The following is a 22,982-nucleotide window of genomic DNA, read 5'->3' on the forward strand; positions in this document are numbered from 1 at the left end:
AAACTTTAATTTTGAAGTTTCTAGCCGTTAAGGGGCCAAATGTGTCAACAATGAAACTTTAAAAAACTTACCGTTACCTTTTAAAAAAAAAGAAAAAAAAAACAAGTTAAACACTCGTGCGTGGGGGAACGACTGGGGGGTAGGATGAGTGAGCAAAAACATATTCAACCAACCAAGGTTTCTGGGGTCTCACCGCCAGGCATCATTGCAGGATTGCTAGCTTGAGAAGAACATTTACTCTATGGGACTAAGGGGTTCCTAATCGTTTACCTTTTTTTAAAGAAAAATGATAATAGTACCACTATTTTTAATTAACTTATCACAATGTACAAGTTTTATAGCACACAGTATAAGTCAGTAATACTTATATGTGGTAGATTAATTATTTGTTGTGATACGAATATTACTTCTTCATAATAAATATATAAACCAAAACAAAACAAGACGTAACATGATAAAAATCCCGATAAAACGGGGTGCGACGTGATAAACTAGACAGTGCGATGTCAGTTCTAGGGTCATTGAAGCAATTTTTTTATTCATCTGATTTTTCACTATATTTAGTGCCAATGGATTTCTAGTATCAAATAATCCAAAAATAGAAGATTCATAAGATTAAACTAATGCGAATATACAGGTAATGGAGAATGTCTAAGATTAAACTAATGCGAATATACAGGTAATGGAGAATGTCTACTAATAGTGAGGTATCACATTGACTAAATCGTACTACAAGAAGGAAAGTTACATTTTTTGTTTATTGGAGTCGGTAAATTGTCGCAATTGTTAACCTACGTTGATAAGAGTAGGGGTGTTCACGGACCGGTTTAGTCCGGTTTTGACTAAATCTCAAACCAAACCGGTATTTCCAGTTTTAATATACATTAAACCAAGTCAGACCAACTATGTTGTCAAACCGAACCAGACCAAACCATGTGAGCCGGCCCGGTTTGGTCGGTTTGACAGTTTTAAATTCTTATTTCCCTTTCTTCTATTTCCATATAATCTTTGTGTATATATGTGACAAAGAGTCATAACAAACACTTAAAATTAGAACATTTATGAAACTATTAAAACATAATATATGTTTGAGTCAACAATCAAAAGACATTCGATCATATAATATTTTCATATAGATTCCACATCATTTAATATACATGAGAAAGATTAATTTCTTTAAAAACATACAAGGTCGAAACAAAATATTTACATAATGTATATTATATCCATTGTAGTACCAACACATTATCGTAAAAATACATGTATATGTATATGATTCCTTTTATTAATGGCTAGATATCATCAAAAGACATATACATATATACTTTTGGTCCGGTCCGGTTTATGGCGGTTTTTTCTTTGTTGAAACTGTAACCGAACCGATGAACCCGGTTTTTCAAAACTTGAATTGTCAGACCAGACTTTAGTAACTCAATCCGACCAAACCAATCCATACATCCCGGATTAGTCCGGTTTTTGCGGTTTGACGGTTTGATCAACACCCCTAGACAAGAGAACACATTGCCCCTCAACTAGTGGTGTTTCTTTGCTCAAGTAGTCAAGTTGAAATGTCCTCAAGCACGCCTATGCTTCAGGTGGGTTCAGTCAATGCTTGATTTTTAATCTCCTGAGAGTAAGCAATTGCACTCCCCTCGCCCCATAGTGTTCTGCCATGGTCGTCCGGGCATATTTTTTTAAGGAGGTCCGCTGCTGTTGAGTACGAGCAGGTTGGCTGGAGGATGCTCTAGAATAGGCTCATTCTCTGGGTGGAAGAGGTGCCTTGCAAGTAACCCTTAGGCCATAGTTTGGCAATTTCTACAGATTTGTGAGTGACATAATTAGTAATGTTTGAACCATAACTTGCCATAAGAAATATTGAGTCATTGACCACATAATTGCTCAAGCACAAAAGTTGATATGGGAAACAAAAAAGAATGACAATGAAGTCAACCAAATCAAAGATTACAGAGTAATATGAATATATGATACACATGAAAATAAAAATAAAAAATCGAAAGGAGTACAGTCATAGTGTAATTCAGAAAGATATATAGTAGGAACAAAAGTAAAGGAAACAAATGCCTGAAAAAATGAAAGCCTTCTTGTCACCCTTTTTGACACTACAACAAAACGGCCAAATACAATCTCAAGGGACACCCCGTTCCAAATATATATAGAGATAGATAGATATAGATATGCATATACACACTCTTCGCATCCAATCACGCCGCTTCCTTCATCGTGCGTATCCGAACCAACAAATAAGCATGTAAACCCCATAGATCGGGTTTTCAGTATGGCATTCTGTTAGCCCGGTGATGTAACCCGAGCCGCGGTTACCTTATGAGGAAAGATCATGGGTTCATTGGTGGCACCAGATCTCTTTGCAGCAATGTCTTCTAGACGTTTCCATACGGCTTCACGTTTAGATTTGGCTTCTTCCTTTTTCGATTCATCTTCTTGGAACTTTAACAAGCATTCTTCAACAAGTTCAGGATCAGCGTCAGAGAAAATTTTCCTGACATTTAAAGTCAAACTTCTGACTGCTTGATTCCAGTGAGTTTTTGTGTTTCTTTCCAATGCAGGGAATATGATTGGCAGGATTACTTTGCGGTTCTGTTTGATCAGGTTCTCGATATGATCATTATTCCACAGGAACAATGCTCTTTCAGCCACCTAATATATACAGCAAACAGTCGGCTATTGGTTAAAATGATTTGTGTTAGACTGGAAGTTTCAACTTCTTCAGTCATTCAAATGTTAGATTAAGAATCCGCATCACCAAAGTACCAGAGAAGTTAGAAATCAAGAATAATTGCACAATTAACTTATAGATGGTCTGATTGGTCTCTATGGTTTTTTTTTTTAAAAACAAGCTTGAAAAAATGCTGTCAAAAGTCACCCAAAGTGTACTTTTAATGTACAAGATCTCCTAAATCATTTCATTAAAGAAATTACATTATTTGTGAAAAAATATTCTTTTCCTGATCATTTTCATTTATGACACACTAATGATATACAAAAAAAGTTACTTTTATGAAGAAAATGTTTTTGCTCAACCCAAACCATTACAACCGTACCAAAAAAATTATGTTTTGACATTTGACGCATTACCTGACCTCCAAATATTGGCTTTTTTGCTACTTTTTGGACTAATATTACCTTTCTATAATTAGCTTTGGTACATCACAAGGAATCGACGACATGACCTAATGTCCACAAAACGACAATTTTTTCTCATTGTTGGGGTGTACAAAAAAAGGTTCAAGTTTTAGTCAAATCCTTAATGTAGACCCAGTAACATGCTCTCATTGCACATCCTTAGCATTTACCAATCACTATGCCATAAAAGAGAAGAGACAAATCAAGCATGGGAAACTTTCTACAGAGTATTGGGGCCAAAGCGTCAAATGTTACGACTTTTTGAGTATTGTGTCTTCTTTGTACATAACCTATACTTTAGAAAGGATGAGAATCAAGTTTTGTGATTAATTGTAGCAGTGGGAAGTCAAGGTTCAAAAGATTGGCCATACATTAATAAGTAACAACTAATTACTACTGCCTCCTCCCAAATGAATATCCACTTCGAAAAGGCACAAGGTTTTATAAATTCATAATCATTTCATCAAAAGTAGCCAGTAGACAGTTGCTTTACCCCTGTTGTACAAACTTCTTAGAATCAAACTATTCGAAAGGGTGTATTATGGGTAGAATAGTATAATCAATATGTTACTGCTGTAGAGACCTATTTTTATATGGAACGATAATCTAAAGTTCAATATCATCATAGGTATACGTATCAGTATATTACATCCTAGCTGAACTATTTATCAATTTCTGACCATGGATAGTATTTAGCCTGACTAGCTGATGGAAAGCAACCCCCAACAGTACACATTTCTCGTAGTCAAAGGTTTTGTTAAACATTATATTTTTCTAGTACACAACGTCACAACCAAAAAACTCAGTCTTGACCTTTGGTAGTGTATAACTTGTATAGCATTTGTATAATCGTATCAGTATACCATTCGCATAGAAATCCAATATTCAACAGCAGATAGATATATTAAGGATGTATACAAGAAGGTAAGCAAAGACTTATCTTTTAACATTCAAACTGGAGCTCAGGCTCATCTTTTATACTCACTAACAAGGTTTTGATTGGAGATAATTCAAGCCCCATCACTCAAAGTAAAAAGATACCAAGAACACAAGAGAGTATGCTACAAAGGACTTCTAATGCTTGACGTCTTGACAGTGTAAATAACAAACCTGTCCCTAATGTTAGTTGCTCAACCATCTAACCGATAGTGAATAGTGGACAGCAAAATAAAACAACGACGGAGAGTCTTAACATTTCTATGAGCTATTTATATGATGGAAAATATTTCAAAAGTACACTAATAAAATCGTAGAGAACATGAAGGAAGGAAAAGGATGACAAGTAGCAACTACATCAAATCATTATGAAATAAAGCTCAATCTTTTTTGACCCTTTACCTTTTCCGCTCGTTTAATCCTTAAACTCTTATTTATGCACCCAAAAAAAACTGCTAGTGTGGTCCTAGGCCAAATTGAAGGAACAAAGATGGGGCTACGAAATGATGTGTCGGAGAATAACAGTCATGCATTTCAACATCACCATTATTCAATTGTCCTGGCATGAATAGACTCTATTATCAATTTAAGAGGGCCTTATTCCTGTCATCATCTCTAAGGTCTCACATAGTAAAGCGATACTATAGGTTGAGATGATCAAGTATCTTAATACTTTAGCTATACTATATCACAGATTAACTCTATAGTCTATATGTCTCCTCTTTTCTGACTTTCAAAACTTTGAGCAAAAGATATGGTATTGTACATGATTCGCTAAACTGAGATTCTGATAGACAGCACAATTTATAAATTAACTTAGAGCTAATAATTTGGTAGAACTTATAAATGAGTTAGTTGGGTAGTGTTATGCTTTAAACGAGTCAAAAAAAAAAAACCCAGCTAAACTGGGAATCAGACAGCTGGGTCAGACAGGTAGAAAGTCACCTAAAGTATAACTTCAATGAATACAGCCTAAACTGTTTTTACAAAGATCGAAATTTCTATGGTAATAATAGTGCAGTAATAGTAGATGATACATCACTTCTTTATAAAAGTTTCTTACAAATGAACAAAAAGCTTTTTGGTAAAGGTCAACCCAGCCATTACCCACTCTGCCCAACCAGCCCATCTTGTCACGTCTACCTAAAACTTAGTATGACAAAAGATAAAGGTGGACAATGTACCTCAGCACAAGATTATATTACGATAAGGTGAACTAACAATAATAAAATCATGAAGGAGAAACATCAGATACCTGAAAGTGTGGACTGCTTAAACAGTGAGATATCTGGCGAAAGAGAGGCACCATGCACCTTTGAAACTCCGGTGGCTGAGTTGCTTCTAAAACTTCCTCAAGCTCACTCAAGAACATCACCTCCTTTGAACTGTTCGTTATTGGCCAATATTTCAATAGCCCTCTAATAACGGTATCAGCAAGTTTGTTGTCTTTTTCAACAAATTGGGTAATGCAATAAGATAACTGTTGATGGTACATTGGTATGCATTTCGGCTTGTGAAGCGGTATTAGTGCCCTAACAAGAAAGAGCTTGTGCTCTTCCTTCAATGGTAAAGCAAACCCATTGATAATACTTCCTAAGATTTCTAGAAGCTCTGCAATTCCATTATGTTTCTCGGTTTCAAAAATGAACCGAAAGAATATGTTGTTGATTGCTTTCCTGATAAAAGGACGGTGCACCATGAACTTTCCATACATACGATGTAGTACAAACTTCAAGTACTCACGTTCTCGTGGATCCTCAGAGTCGAACAAATCCAACCACCTTAATATAAAAGCATGGTCTATATATCTTTTTGCAAGCTTTGCATCTGTTTCTGGTGACGCCACAAACCTTAGAAGAAACTCATATACTAAATGCAAATGAGGCCATGCTGGATCCATAGACGGTTCCTCTTCTTCACCATCAAAAGTCTCCAACATTTTGTTATCACGAGGTTGTGGAGTGAGTCGTCTAAATATGTTCACCGACACCATTTTAACAATCTCTTGCATCACAGTTTCCGAAAACTTCCCATTGGCAGAAGAAACATAATCCACGAGTTCAACCAAAGTCTGTCTTTTAACCTCTTTTTCTTTCACATTCTTTGCCGGGTCAGTAAAATCAAAGACAACAGAACAAAGATTCAACTTTCTAATAAACAAACTCTGCTTCTCGGAATTCGGAACATCTTTTAGACTAGGCAAAGCCTCGTACACATTAGAAATCGTCAAACCATTAAACTTAGCATAAAAATCCTTATCAACCTTATTACCCCCACTAGTCGCAGAATGACCCGTTTGACCCTGACTAGACGTAGTACTCGCACTATTAGATTGAGTATGCCCTACATCACTATTATTCCTAGAGCTAGTTGACGTACTCGAACCAGAGTTTCCTCCATCTCGATGTTCGCTAGACGACTTATGTCCCTTACGTGACGGAATCCTGTTGAGTATATGTTTGATCATCACTTAATTCACAAACCAAACCCCAGACAGAAACCAAGTTTCAATCTTTTTTTCTATTTATTATATAATATATAAAACCGTTCCTCAACTTATATATATAACAAATACATATATATCTGAGCTACGAAACAGCATCGAAAAACCACATGATCTTCAAACCAATCACTAAACATAAATTCTAAACATATAAACCTTCACAAAATAATTCTCTCCTGCATATTAAAAAAATAAAATAAATTATTAGGTTAACAACAATTAGATCAATATAATGCAGAAACCCTAATTTATTTTACACAAACACATATGTATAGATATAGATACACATGTATGTATATGTATTGAGCGCGAGATCGGATGTATATATATACACAATACAATATATATGTGTGAAATTAAAAAACGTACAGATAATTAAAATTATTAATTATAGATGAAAAACTGAAAATTGATGATAGATAAATAAATAAAGAATAAAAAGAATATAATGAGGGTGAACATACGTGAGGCTGGTTTGAGGAAGGAAGCAGATAACAGGGAAAGGAGAATCATATCATATCATATCACAGGAAAGAAAATTAAAAAAAAATTTTTTTTAAAAAAGTCAAAAGAAGATAACAGAAGGGATTATAATTGTTATTATTATTAAGTTATTGTGCTTATGATTATACTGTGTTTTTTTTTTTTGAGGAATTTTTTATCGGAGAGAAAAAAAAAAGAAAATATATATATATGTTTGTTTTTTCGCTGGTTCTTCTTGTTTGGTAACAAACATCGAAATTTTTTTATTTTTTCTTTTGTTTTGCTAATTGGTGTCAAATGTTTTCCTTTACTATTTTGGTCTTGAGTTTTCTAAAAGTTTTTTGTTTGATTCTTGTATACTATTTTCTTAGTAAATGATATTGAAATGATATATGGAATAGATTATGGGGTTTTTTTCTAAAGGATATTGTTTGTTGATTTTGTTAACAGGTTTTAGGAGATTAAATTGAAATAATATAGATTATGGGGTGTATTTTGTTTGTTGATTTTGTTAATAGGTTTTAGGAGATTTGAGATATGCTCTTTTTAAATTTTTTGTAGAATATAATTTGTATAGTTTGGATATGATTAGAGGTTGAGCTAATAAAAAGGCTAAAGGATGTTCGGTTTTTGTCAACTAACATATAAATTTTCAATCCATTAACCAACCCGCTTTAGTATCATACTTGAGTGCTACCACAAGATATGCCAAAAGGTTTCCGTCAAAGAAATTTTTCAAAAATAAATGCTTATCAACTTGTAGTCCCGAAGCTAGCCACAGTTACAACAACTTTTTTTAGTTACTTAATTTTTGCAATAGATAAGAAAATGATGATAAATTTTTCATTGAAAGACTGATTATTTATGTGTTAGAAGAAATATAACATTAATAAACACCATTAAACACCTTGAATATATATACGATACAATTATGTTTCATTTACAGAAAGATAAAAGGTTGGTGAACTATCTTCATATTTCATGATAACTTGTTCTTCATTTATGTTGTTGGGGATGATTATATTTGTTTAGTTAAGTGAAATAACGATATATCATGTTACAAAATTTAAATTAAATGGTCCCCATTCCCAAATGTAGGAATTAAGACAACCATGAAGGAAACCGTATGTTCTATCTTAGTTGATTTGTAATAGATAAAGTTATCGGTTAAATGTCGCCCAATAACTACAAGTCTACAGCTCATGCATGTGTAAATGGTCTATTTTAGTTAATCATTATCTCCAAAAATGATTGTGTAAAGATAAAGTTATAGGTTTACCCAAGGTGGCAAGGTGCATTGATTTACATATGTAACCTTCAAATAATTTACTTTTTCTCAATTAGTATACCTGTTCCAAAAAATTCATAAGAAAACGAAGTTGTTAAAGTTCTTTTTTTTAGACATCAAATTTATCTTAGTATTTAAATTATGGGTTTTGCTAAACGAATCCCTAAGCGCTTTCGTTAAGATGCATTAATTTACACTTATCATAAAATTCAGGGGGTGGGTTTTTAATATGGAAATATAAAATCCTTTTATGCACGTTAAGTGAAACCTTAAGGGCTTTGTTTAACATTTTCCTTTAATTATTGTCAGTGCCCATGACTAATTTTTAGAGGAGGTTTTACCAAGTGATAAGTTCGATCTTTATGGGTGAAATGTGTTGTAGTAACTCAAAATATACTTTAACCAGCCAACCAGGCTTTGTTTAACATTTTCCTTTAGTTATTCCAATTTAATAGCCTGGTTGGCTGGATGTAAGAAAAGTATATTTTGAATTACTACAACACATTTCACCCATAAAGATCGAACTTATCATTTGGTAAAACCTCCTCTAAGAATTAGTCATGGGCACTGACTTCATTTGCTCTAATATAGCTACATAATATAAATTAAAATTTCTTATAACACGCTCAACTAAAATTAGGAGCATTTTAGCTTTAGTCGTAATCATGACCTATCTTGATAAAATGGAAGAAAATGTTTGTGGCTTAACGAACCTTTTAACCAATACAAAAAGTGAAAATACAAACTCAGACTGTAAAAGCAAAACAAAAGCAAGCGGAAAACAAGCACAAGAGAGGGTGGCATAAATTCACACTAAATCATACAACCTCGCTCAATTAACAAATGGACAAGAACAATGAATAGGAATGGGAATTCTCTTCTTTTACAAGTCAGATATGACTTCTACGATTACAAAACAAAAGAATCAACCAGATTTTACAACTCCAATATTTGATCAAAAGCAACCAATAGCTGACAACATATACCTGCCACAGGCTTTGATTCAGTTTCTTTCCGACACAAGTATTAGTGGGTCAACAGCATAAGTTGACACTGTCTGCCATCAATCTTTTTAATCTCACAAAAACATAAAAAGATGCCTAGCAGTAATATGTCATTACCAGTTGGCCCAGATCCAACCAAGATGGTTGAGACTTGAACTACAACCAGTCAGACATCTAGACCAGAGTTGTCATCTTCTGCGGACCAGAGTTGTCATCTTCTGCGGACCAAATGTGTGAAAGATACAAGCACCGGGTAAATCTAATTGATTAGAGAGAAACACATAATCACATCCCAAAACTAAATCAACTATAGTATATATATCATCTTCTTGAGAATACAACATCATCGTCAAACTTATACTCTCAGATCTCCTTTTAATGCTCCATTAACGCCGCTTCAGTTTCAGAGAGAGGTGCTGCATATAGGAATTGGTAGTTTAGAATTCGGATAATGATAAGAGATAAAAATTTATGTATAAATATTAAGTATAACTTCATTACTCCATCAAATTCCTCACTTTAACAGTCGTATAAAAGACATTATCAAATCATCTCATTAGTCAAAAGAACTGTGTCACATTCATGCAGTAGGATACAATCAAAGAATATGATGCATTCTTGAACGGACAGGACACTGAAATTTAAAATTTTCAAATTAAGTTGGCAGGTCACTTGAGTTGAGCAAAGGGTGAATACCTTTCTGAAACGGGTTTTGACACGCAAAACGTATTTGTCAATGTTATAAAAGTAAAAAGTTGTAAAACAAAAATTAAACAAAGTAACAAACTATATCATTACATGGAAAACTTATCTTGTAAATCGATTTAGGAGGTTATGTGCAATATCAATAACCGTTTTGTTTTAGATACAAGAAGCTTATTTGACCCATTTATTTAACCCAGGCAAAAGTAATTGGGCTTTTATTGCCATCTCTACATTCAAAAGTTGCAAGGTTTTTCAGTCAGGAAAATATACCAAGTAAATCCTCAAATGCGTCTGCTGACAGAGATGCGTCCATTAGGAAAGGAGGTGAAAATACTTGATCATGAGTTTCCTCCATGTCATAAAATGACAATCGTCCCTCAGATTCGGCATAATTTGAGGCAGCAGCAGACACATAACCATTTATCCCATCATACTCATTCACCATATCCAAGTTACTAGATGTCTCATGTAATTCACTATACTTGAACCCATCTGAAACACGACTCTCTACCAAAGAATTATGCAAATCAGATACAAACAGCTGTTTACTTCTTGTAGAAGCTAATTTTTTTTCTGGGCCAACACGAGAAAAACCGGCTCCTGAAAGGGGAACAAAGAAATGTTCAGAGCCATCATCAGATTGACTATCTTGTAGTTGATTCGTATTGCTAGATCGTGTTGACAAAGCTGCCTCTCTCACGGATTTCTTCAAGTTACGAACATAATCATTTTCACTGTCTGCAAAACATAAAAAAACATGGACTTATAAACTGCAAACTAAAGCTACAATATATAATGTTTATTACACCATCAAGAGGGAGAGTTATATAACTAACCTGTTTGTGATGTATTTACTTGGCTATTTAATACAGTTTGTTCTTGAGGCAAGTTTTCGGATACTTGGTTAGCATGAACTTGAGTTTGTCTCTTGTGGAAGTTCCCACTTTTTGCAGTAGAATTAGGTGTCAAACTAAATAGAGGTGGAAGTTTTAATGCAGCGGGGTTAGATGAAACTTTATCAATATGAACTGAAGATAATCTGGAGGTAACATCTGTGATCTCATCACTGCTACTTTCCTGAACATTAGATGGCATATTACCACATAATAGAATACTTCAATTATGTAGTATTTGGTAGTATGATAAAATATGTACACAATGTGCAAGCAAACTACCATTGCCCTTCCAGTACTTTGTGCTTGAACAGGTGAGATAGACCTTCCATGGTGATTTGTCACTTGAGGAAGGTTGGTGGATATATTGTTCACTTCCTCACTCAACTCCGATATTGAATTTTGTATTGATGGAGCAACACCTTTTAATTGATTAACAAGCACCTGCACACAAAAAAATGTGAATAGGAAACCTCTTTTGCATGTACTTGTGGCCATGAGCTATTTAGTAATGGGATAATCAGAGTGAGACAGTAAGATAACACATGGTAAAATCATGAATATGAAGAACATTAATGAAACTAATGTGTTACTTTAATCCCTTGTCCTTTTCAACAGTAAATAGCTATTGTAACTCTTGCCATTACATAGGCACCCTATGTTCCATAATTAAGGTCCATATTTGACTTATGAGAGTAAAAAAATGGTTTCCACCAAAAGATTGATATAGATCTATATTGTATCACATTTATCATGTAAAATATGCAAGTAATCAAAACTTTCTAATTTCAGGAGTATTATAACTGACATTTCAGAAACAATTAGTCTAGTGAAAAGCAGAGAGTAATGTTAACATGCCTGTATACTAGCCAAATGTTGTTGATGTTCAGCAAGTGTTGCAGCTAATGATTCGGCATGACCACTTGTACCACCGTCATTGGCACTTCGCAAGAGATCTGGACCTTCACCATCATTTGCTTTTGCCTATAAAGAAGTCAAACATTACAGATGCATTACTCCTTTTAGGTGGAATAAGATGATCTTAGATCAACGGATGATCAGAGATATTCCACCAAGTACTGAAACAATACTAAAGGTGTTTAGATAGCTAAGAAACAACTATATAGGTGTTCACATAGCTGAGCAATATTATAGGTATTTACATAGCTGAAAAACTGTTGGTGTACAGATAGTAACCTTCTATATGACAGACATATAATTAGAGAGAAATAACTATCAAAAACTAAATAACGTAGATTTATCATTTAAAAAATACCAGTTGGAGTGACTGTTTATGTATACGCTGTAGAGCATGAGTCCAACGTCTCAGAACTTCTGCTATATCAACTGTAGGCTGACCTCTTCCACTTCGATCATCCACCCGAGAAGTTTTATCATCGCTAGCTTGAGGATGAGAAGAACTCACACCATCTTTCGCATTTTCTCTATTTACTTTGACTTGTGATCTATCACCTTGTTCTTTCTCTAGATCACCAGAAGAGACTTGACTACTTTCATCCATAGCTGCCAGAAGAGATGATCCGGAGATACGGTATCTAACAAGAAAGCAAGGCAACTACATAAACAAATGGCATGAAAGAGACCCAAAAGGAGTTACATATAGAAGCTGATTTCAGAGATAATTACCGATGCTCCCGATGTGCTATCAGGTCCTCAATGGGGCCAGAGGCAAGAACTTCATGTTGACCTGCATCAAGAAAATAACAGGAATCAAACTTTAAAAAGCAATAGATGCTAAAAACTCGAAAACCAGAGGAAAAATGAGTATTAGAGGGATCAACATGTATTAATAATGCTACTATTCGACAAGTTAATATCATTAAGAAATCTTAAGCATAACTAATAGTTATAGGGACTAGGCTCACTGTCTATGTAATAGCTAATAACTATTGTAACTGTAGCTTTATACAATTCAATTATTTTGTTCCCTCTCATCACATCATGCAAAAACGTAGCACCACCAAGTAAAATAAATATTTAGGGTGGTTTTCACGGATGACTGCTGTAAAAATAAGACTAAACAGCTACACATGAAAAAAAAAACTAACATGACCCAAATACTTTTGGAAACATACTGATAGGTCGAGTACCACTCCACTGGCAGTAGAAGCCAACTATTAGTATTTCATTCATATGTAGGCCACGGAGTGTATGACTCCACTTTAACTAATGCGGCTAAATATCGAATAAAGACAATATAAAGATTGACAAAATTGAAGAGATTGAGCTATGAGATGTCTTTACTTACTCTTCCGGGATAATAAAGAATCCCACAAGCGAGTAGCTCTCTGAACCAAATGAGAATTTTGACTTGAGCTAGATACAAGTTCATCCCAAGGTTCACCTTCCATTTTCACTTTGTTCCGCAGATCATGTAACTTTTCCAACTCTTGCTGCAAATAGGCCTGAGCTTCAAAGGTTCCAAAGAAATGAAAGATATATATTACACAAACTGTATATGATCTTTACAGTTTATATGACCCTCAAGATAAAGTATGAAAACTAAAGAAGGTGAGATGGATGAGATAGGCAGGTTGGGTAATAGGTCAAAGCGGGCTCAGATTTAAACAGGTCACTTTTCAGTATGGGTCGGGTAGGACCTCATTTGGTAGTTTCACCCACACTTATCATTCATTTTTTTATTCTCTGATAACTAATTATTTCTTTAATTATGATTATTGAGAAGAAAAAACATCATTAAAACTTTGAATAACGAGACGCGGAAGGTTCTATGCGGTAAAATCAGAACTTGTGCGACTTCAAATCATTTGGCCCTCTTAAGATAAAACAATACCCACGTTGACCAACTTAGAACAAAATGAGGGGAAGTTGCCGCCTCTAATACAGACCGTCCATTTACCTCTTCGGCACAAAGCTCACGATACTCTGCTGTCATTTCATGCGCCAAATTTGACCACATAGCCTGTCTCTGTACTGCTGTCTCGGCATTTTTTAGAAACTTTCTTCTCTCGAGAGCTATTCTTGCCTGTTCAATGAAGGAAACAAATTTAGGTGTTTTCTCATATATATGCTAATAAAATTTAAATGGGATAATGGCACTGGAGTTTACCCAGCTATGCCAAATTGGTTATGTAGTGTGGTGACCTACTCAGGCGTTCAATCAATATAAGTACCGATCAATTTTGTGCACTCAATGTAAGGACCTTTTTATTGGGTCAATCAATATAAGGACTTATGTGTTTATTTATTTCAAACAATGTAAGATCCTTAAATATTTTACATGGATTGAACAAAATTTATAATTACTTACAATTGATTAAACGTCCGAGTAGGTCATTACCCTGAATAACCATTTTAGCATAGTGGTTACACTCTGATGCCATTATTCCCATTTAAAATGCTAAGTTGGCATCATAATGGTCTGTTCACTAGCAATAAACAAACAGACTGGCAAAATCTCCAGCAGTATTGAAACCGATAATTCCTACCTTAAATTCTTAGCACAAGACTTGATTTTTTTTACTCAAACTTTAAAGGATAACAAAAGTGACAGAAAGCCATGTTATAATAGATATGAGGCATAAGTATCCATGTTCTTTTGATATGGTGTTATTACTTCATCCAGAAATACGGTATGGAACATGTGTGCAAGTACAACTAATACAAGTGTTAGCATTGACTGAAACAAATATTGCAGCTCAGGCCATTGCTTCCCTTAGCATGATACGTTACCATTTACTTTCAATGAAGCAATCCATTATTCTAATTTTGTTTCTATATGATAATAGAAAGATGTTTGACTACCTTTGTCACAGGAAGAAGAGTAGCTGCATGTGAGAAAGCTACATCAGTCAGTGAAGCTGGTAGTGGATTTGAGACTACATCTGCTGCATATGTTCGTCTATGAACTTCTCTCAAAGCATGCAAAGAAAGTTGCCACAATAGTTCCACAAATCTGAAATTACCATTTATAATAACAAAATTATTAATGGCTATAGTGGTTAAACAATATGATAATCAATATTAGATTCAGGCAAGCCATACAAATGCACAAGTTATAACAATATAAAGGTATGAAACAAAGTCTTGGAGCCATAATTTCCTAATGAAACAATTAAAACACTCCGTTTACAAATCAAACAGCTAAATAATGTGGTTTGACACTCAACAACATGTCGCTTCATCATTTAATGTCATGTTTTAACTTAAAGGGAAATATTACATACAGTACAATAGATATTGTGATAAAATTTCCCTTAACTTGCATTTCTCGTTGATTCCAAAATAATAAGCATTTTAGCAGAATCTATGCATGACCTCAGAATCATAAAATTACAAGATAGTGCCATCATCATCATCAAAATACAGGACACTTGCTGCAGATAGTGTGATCCTTTTCAGGTGACATTAATAATACATGTTTAGGAGTAGCACAGTGTGACCGTTCAAGATGTTATAAAGTCATACTAGGATGTCTTGGATCAAATATCTATCAAAGAATCTTAAAGTAAGCCTCTAGCCTAGATGGGGAGCATTTAGAAAGTATCACTGGTTAAATTCCCACCGGAGTGAAGGCGTGCCGGATATATTGAAAGTAAACAACATTTTGCATAAATCCCAACTATACCAAGCAATGTACTACCACATATATCGTTCATTTCAACTCTAAGAATCAACCATATAACACTATCAGTTTCATCTAACCACAGCATTCATTCAAGGAACTACAGCTAAACTTCCTATATCACAAACAATACACAAGCAAAATGTACTAAATTAAACCAACCTCGGTCCACAACAAGTCGCCAAAGACGAAACCCTCGAATTACTTCTCGGAAGCGCCCCTTGCGACTCGAGCTCACTAATAATACTTTGTACAACCTATTAAAAACCCACAAATTTTAAAATCATAATATTCCTTCACTCTTATTCAAAAATGTATTATAAATTGAAAAAAATACAATACCTTCCGGAAATCACGAGATTGTGTAGAATCAAAAATCGGCCAAACTTTATCAAAATCCTAATTCAGCATCAAATTATTTAAAATCACAATTAGATCAAGTAAATGTAATTAGAAATGTAATTAAATTAAAAAGGAGAAGGAATATATACTTTAGGGCCTCTGAGAGAGGATAAAATGAAGTAAAGAAGCTGTTCACCCAATTTAGGATTAGAGTGACGAAATAACCCGACCCGAGCAGCACCGTTATTTGACCCGACTCCGATTATTGATGGATCAAGCCCTAATAATAAACAGTTTGTATACATCGCACTTTCTAATTCCGTTTCTCTCTCCTTTTCTCTGTCCATCGTCATCAACCATACATATATATAGATATAGATAGATATATACAATCTGTCTCTTCTCTCTCTCTATATATATATATAAATATATAGATATAGATATCACTTTACATCTACAGATTTTGATTTCTGTTTTCTCTTTCTGGATGTAAAGTTGTTTCGATTTGATATATTTGGTTAAGAAAGATTAAATTTATGTTTTGTTACAGTTCAGGTCCTTTGAAAATGAAGGAAGGTACAAAATGGTACCTGAGTTTTTGAATTTTGAAACTGGAAATGGTGGGACCCACGGTGGTGGTGGTTGTTAAATAAGATGGTTGTTGTCACGTTTGTTTGTGTCCCTGGACTTTGATATTTTTGAATTCTGACTATTTGCCGGCCACCCTTTTTGAGTATTTTATTACACCATAGACATATCTCTACACATTGCGACAGTATCACGGTGGTGGGATGGATGGTGACGGTTAAAGACGGATCTAGTATTTTGTTTAACTGAGGACAGAAAAAAACATATTGAGAACAAATAAGTCATAAGATAGTCTCAAATTAGGGCGAATCTTCATTGGGACCCGGTCTCTCTCGTTGTTTTGCTCATTAGTATTGTTTTAGGAGTTTTTCATTTGATAAATATTAAATTTATCAAGCATGTTAAAAACAGCTATTCATATCATCTATCATGATAGACATTATCGTTCTATATTAGGTTTATTTCTCCTCGAAGATTGATCACCAAATATAACTAGACGATAATGAAGACGGATTTTATATATATATATATATATATATATTTGTCTACAAAAATTATCATAAAATCATTTACATATTATAAACAAACAACTACTATACATTATAATCTAACTAATATGAAAAACATAATTGGCTAATTGCAACAAAACAACAACTAATAACTTAATTTCCACTACATAATTGTAACTAATATATTATTTTTTATTAGGTTTTATAACATTTTTAGTTAAATTAAGATTTTTGCTTACCTTATTTAAAAGTCTATAATATCAAAATTAGATAAGTAAAACGGAAAATGTCGAGCAGCATAAGAGGAGGATTGAAAACTTGCTTATCTCATTTAAAAGTTTATAACGTTTAAGACACTTTTGGTAAATATTTTTTTTATATTTTTATCACTCTAACGTTTCGTTTTGTTCCATATTTCTATATTTAAGTTTGGGCTGAAGGCATTGAGAATTTGGAATGAGGGCACTTAAATACTTTTGCATATTTGTGGCAAAATTTTGCATTAGAATCATATGTTATTTGGGCAGCCCATGGGGGCATTACCCGCACTAAATGTTATGTACATCCGCACTGGTTACGGTGATGGTTGCGATGGTGGTGTGCTTATTAATTCAAAAATAATTGATGTAAAATAGGGTAGTGTAATTATTTTAAGGTTGAGGGATATATGTTGTAAATGATTTTATTAAGAGTATTAAAGGTATATTGTGGGGGATATTTAAATTAAGGGATAAGTTTCCTGGAATGTAACAAACTTTGTACGAATATCTATAGTAGGAAATAACTAAAGTTTTGTGTATTGTATGTAAAGAACTTAAAAAAATGTTTATTGTATGTAAGAAAACATATGTGGCAACCATATAGAGGTGTCACTTGTCTGATTTTAATTGGTTGAATACATTTTCTTACATACAATAAACATTATTTTCGAGTTGTTTACATACAATACACACAACTTTAGTTATTTCCTACTATAGACATTCGTTCAAAGTTTATTACATTACAAGATACTTATCCCTTAAATTAATGAATAACAAAAAGGGGTAATTTAGGTAGATCAAGTTTTTTTTTTTTAAAAAAATTTGAATGGTGTAAATGATTGATAAGACAATATAGATATAGATTATTATTATATAAAAAAAATAAAATAAATGAGTGTGAACTAAATCCCTTTAGTTTCATTTGGATAACATATAGACAAACAATAAAACCGAGTGTCACAATTGAAACTCCTTCAATCTCTAGATGCGATATCGACTTTTTTCCATTAATTGTAATTCTTTTATTTTTTTTTTACTATTTCTTGTATATCTAGCGATGTCGACTTTTTTCCATTGATTGTAATTCTCTTATTTTTTTTTACTATTTCTTGTATATCTAGCTTCTCGCTAGCCATTTCTTGTATATCCCTTAGTTCGGTATTTTCTTAACTTTTTTTTTTATATATTTTCGATATATGGAATAGGTCCGCGAGGTCCTCGAGCGTACCAGTCCTATCATCATTGATGGCATGTACCTCAAGGGAGAGAAATACAGGTTAACTAAATATATATCCTGAATAAGAACTATACAAATTGTTTTTATTATCATAGGCTAAGTTATCAATTACTTTTCCATAGCGATGCTCTTTATCACGAGGTGGTTACCCCATGAAATTCGTTTGTAAAAGTTACCGTAAAGTTTTCCAAAGGCGAGGTCATTAATGGCAGCAAAGTAAGTTATACGAAAACAAGTTCTTCTTAAATTTTGTTATTAATCAATTTAAACTTTGTATCTGCTGTTAAAAAAAAAATCAATAAAAACCATGTGTGTTGTAGTTAATTCTGGGTCTGTGGGAACATTTCCAGAATTGCAACGTGAAGGATATCGATGATTTCATAAACGAGTCAAAGAAGATCTTTTTGATCTCCTCCGAGATGATAAGGGGAAGTACTCGGGGTACGTATAAACACTATTCTTATGCCCATCTATCATTTAATTATAACTAGAAATGTACTCACTAAACTAGAAATCTTAATTGTATAAACATTTAATTAACTACTACATAACTTCACCAAACTAAAAGATCCTAGCCAACAAAGTTTGATTATAGTTAGAAGTGGCAACCATTGTGAGTTAAAAACATAATTCCTTTCATTAACAGAGAATTAGAGATGTGTGGATTACCTTTAATACCAAATCTTCATATTGCATTGCATTGTTTGTTGCAGTAAGCCTTGTTTCTTTCCAAAACACAAAGAATATCAAAATTTGCATTGCATAATGTGATAGGGAACCCAATGTCATATGGTATGTGCATGCTGTACGACCCATCAATAACTTTGCTTTGTGTTTTGGACTTCAAATTTAAAGTTAAAAAAATTTCAAACCATAATATATCTTCTCATATTTTCGGGTTTGTCACTGGTTATCCCAGGCCCTATTAGAGGCAAGCCCGGTCCTGGCATTGGGCTAACTGGGCAATAGCCCTGAGCAACAAAAAATGTTGGAGCAGAAATTTATGATATGAAGTCATATATTGAGTTGCAGTCTTGCAAAGGGTTTGACTTTTTGTTTTAAAAAGAACATGATGACTTTTAATTCGAGTACATTTTAATTTAAACCTTTTATATATGTTTAAAATTGCCAATTTTACTTCCTAACCTTCTAAAGTTATTTTTTTAGTTTGGAAATACAAAGTACATACTACTCATATCATATACTCGTAGTATTACTGCGTAACTATTAGCCAACCTTGTATTTTTAATACATTCTACCTTCTTATACATAGTTAAAAAATCAAAAGTTCCCCATCAAACTTTAGAGCAATGATTTTTAATAAATCATTTTGATCGACCCATTAATATCTTTTGTATTTTTATTTATTTATAATTAGTTCAATGGAACATTATTTAAGACTTTGGGATAAATTTAGTTTATATTTATTTTTCTATACCTGTAGTTTGCTGTATTGTCATTTTTTTACCTTGTTGTTTTTATTATTATTATTTCACCCTGTGGTGACTTTTTGCTTCAATACATGCCCCTCTCTTTAACGGACGTTAGGGTGGCTCCGTTAAGGTCCTCATGTGCATTGCACATGAGGGTATTTTTGTACTTTTTGCATCTAAAACACTCTCTTTTTCTTTTTTTTCTTATGCTTTTCGGATCAAAACAAAAAAAATTCACTCTTTTCCTCTTCTTGCTTTCACTTTCCAGATTTAACACCCCAAATTCATACATTATCATCATCTTCATCAACAACAACAACCACCCAAACCTCTTCCACCACCATCATCATCATCTTCATCAACAACAACCACCTAACCCAGATTTATCAATCCTTTTACATTTTTTTTGAAGATCTAGTTAATTCAGGTAAAAGTAAATATATTGGATCTTGTTGGTTTCTTTAAAGTTGTTGTTTCACTTGAAGAATTTGGTGGCGGTTGCTTTAATGATCAAACTGAACAATATTCTACAGTGTCATATCCTCCAAAATTATGTCGTTAGGACTAAATTACATGAGTACAAATGAGATGCCCATTGTATTTCCCTTTGCTTCAAGGCTTAAAAAGTTGGATCTCCTCTATGCACTTCTTGACACAGAGGATCATTGTAACTTGCTAGTTGCTACGTAAGTGTCCCAGTCTTGAAGTTCTTGAGGTAGAGTCTCGGCAAATGCAAGTAATTTTGCCGGAAAAATTAAAACCTTAATAACTTCGCCGATACTTCGAATCACACCACGAAATCAGTACCAAAATGCTCACCAATCAATTCCGAACAAACCCTGTCCAACAATGGTTCCAAACAAGATCACCGGAAAATATGTCCGTTCGCCGGAAAATTGATAAACGCGATTACTTTCTCGATTTTTTGAATTAGAACTCGAAACTTCCACGAAAATACTCTAAATCTAATCGCGAACAAACCCTAGGTGAGAGAAATTTGAAATAAAGTTCGTCGGAAACTTCAACTACTCGCCGGAAACTTCAACTGTCTCAAAACTTAACAAAATGGAGAAATCAACACATCAAGATGCTTAGATATTCATTGCGATTAAATCCTTGTGATTTTCAGATTGAATCAAGAAGAAAACAATGACCAAATCGAAGAAAAAAGATAATGAAAATAGTTGTTCCTTTTTTTTCTGCTTTTTCTTTTAATTGTTGAAAGTGAAAAATGTCACATAAAGTTACTGTAGCTGACAAAAAGAGAAAACAGAAAACAGAGGGTGTTTTTTTGTGTTTGGATTTGATAAAAGAAAGTTCAGTTGAATCTAAAAATGAAGATGGAGAAGAAAGAGAGGGTGTTTTGTTGTTTTATAAAAAAAAATGAGTTTTGATCTTAAAAAGTGAATAAGAAAGGAGGAGAAAGTGTTTCAGATGTCAAAATGACTAAGTTACCCTCATATGTGCAGTGCACATGAGCGGGTTAACGGAATCCAACTCACAGACGTTAGGATGAGGGGTTTCTAATGATACAAAAAGTCACCATAGGGTGAAGTAATAATTAAAAAAAACGACAGGGTAAAAAAATGATAAAACAGCAAATCACATGGTGATGTAATGAAATTTTCTCTTTATATTATATACGAAGTGCAATTGGTAGAAAAGGATTTCAAGTTTTTGACACGCGGCATATGTTTACAATTCTACAATCTTGCCCTGAGCATCCCAATCCTCAGGACCGACCTTGACTAGAGGCCCAGTTTTCGTGAAAAATACAGCCCGTGAACAGACCGGTTACTGGGTTCGATCTTTTGACAGCTGGTTCTTTGGTTTTTACAGGGTAGCCTGCATTTTCGTGGGTCCTGAAGACGACGCCAAAAAAGTGTATGTAAGGAAACGCTACCTGAAAGTGGTGCTTCCCTTCTTCGATGAAGACGTTTTTAATTGGAGATGGTTTCTTGCATGCACCTGATTGGGAATTTAATAATTTGGAGAGCCGCCAAATATTATTTCATGTTTAATTGCTTGTCAAATTTAGGTATCTTTTATTTAACCCAAATTATGCCATTATGGTGGTTATATTTGACTTTGAATAACGATTCTAGTAATAATCATTGACTTTGCAATTCGGTGCCACTAGACATGGGCAGAAAAATCGGTTCCAAGAAACCGGTTCACGATTATCCAATAACTGGGCTCGAAAAAAATCGGTTCTTCAATAAATGAACCGATTGGTTCCTAACTGATTTTGGGCTTTTTGTGCAAAATATCGCCCCCAAACCGGTTACAGAAATCGGTCCGAGAAACCGGTTTGGAACCGATTTCTGGTCCCTGATGCTACTAGGCGTTAGTTACCGTTAGAAGTAGCCGTTTTTGGTCCTCATTGACCGTTAGGAGCCGTTTATTTGACCAAATATTTTCCATTTTGCCATCATACAACTAGTATATATTTGTAGCTTCATTTTGGGTTGATTTTACAACATTCAATTACTTACAAAACACTATATCTCTTACAAAAACTCTATGTATTCATAAATCTCTTACCAAAATCACTATATCTTTACATATATTATATCTTTACTTCTATACTATCTTATAAAAAGAATAGGCTCCCGTGTTGAAAGCTATAGGAGGGAAACTGTCTAAAATACTCTTAATAATTATATTATACTAACAGTCCTTTATCTTTTAAAATATCTTCATTAACCCTTTATATCAATTACTTTTACATCAATTATCTACACCACTCGAAGTCGCCTCTACTACCAACAGTCATCCCTCACCACCACACCATCGTCGCGCTACGAACACTGATGCATTGCGCGGGCACCGTGCTAGTATATATTACAAAATAGGGATAATGGCATACGAATGTAACCATTTATGTCAAAATGGTTATGTAATGTAGTATCCTACTTAGGTGGCTATGTAAAGTATACACCTATGTTTTTTTTGTTATATTATGTAAGAACCTTTTTATTTGGTTTAATTAATGTAAGGACCTATGTATTTTTTTTTTGTTTTGCTATATTA

At 33.8% G+C, this 22,982-nt stretch overlaps 2 protein-coding genes across 2 annotated transcripts; both read right to left on the minus strand.

Annotated features, from left to right (window-relative positions):
* Positions 1 to 1,918: 1,918 nt before the first annotated feature.
* LOC122603110 (serine/threonine protein phosphatase 2A 57 kDa regulatory subunit B' theta isoform-like) lies at positions 1,919 to 7,171 on the minus strand. The gene is made up of 3 exons (XM_043775727.1): positions 7,066 to 7,171; positions 5,354 to 6,777; positions 1,919 to 2,676 (listed from the first exon to the last, which is right to left on the minus strand). The coding sequence occupies exons 2-3, from the start codon at positions 6,563 to 6,565 to the stop codon at positions 2,308 to 2,310; spliced, it is 1,581 nt and encodes a 526-aa protein (XP_043631662.1). The 5' UTR covers positions 6,566 to 6,777; positions 7,066 to 7,171; the 3' UTR covers positions 1,919 to 2,307.
* Positions 7,172 to 9,179: 2,008 nt separating this feature from the next.
* Positions 9,180 to 16,401, minus strand: LOC122605319 (AUGMIN subunit 6). Its single transcript, XM_043778243.1, has 13 exons — positions 16,072 to 16,401; positions 15,923 to 15,979; positions 15,743 to 15,837; positions 14,761 to 14,911; positions 13,856 to 13,981; positions 13,244 to 13,400; positions 12,622 to 12,682; positions 12,251 to 12,530; positions 11,833 to 11,958; positions 11,257 to 11,418; positions 10,918 to 11,158; positions 10,352 to 10,819; positions 9,180 to 9,792 (listed from the first exon to the last, which is right to left on the minus strand). Exons 1-13 carry the CDS (start codon positions 16,273 to 16,275, stop codon positions 9,752 to 9,754), a joined length of 2,169 nt encoding a protein of 722 aa, XP_043634178.1. The 5' UTR covers positions 16,276 to 16,401; the 3' UTR covers positions 9,180 to 9,751.
* Between the last annotated feature and the right edge of the window lie 6,581 nt (positions 16,402 to 22,982).

This window comes from Erigeron canadensis, chromosome 6, assembly GCF_010389155.1.
Source record: "Erigeron canadensis isolate Cc75 chromosome 6, C_canadensis_v1, whole genome shotgun sequence".
NCBI lineage: Eukaryota > Viridiplantae > Streptophyta > Magnoliopsida > Asterales > Asteraceae > Erigeron > Erigeron canadensis.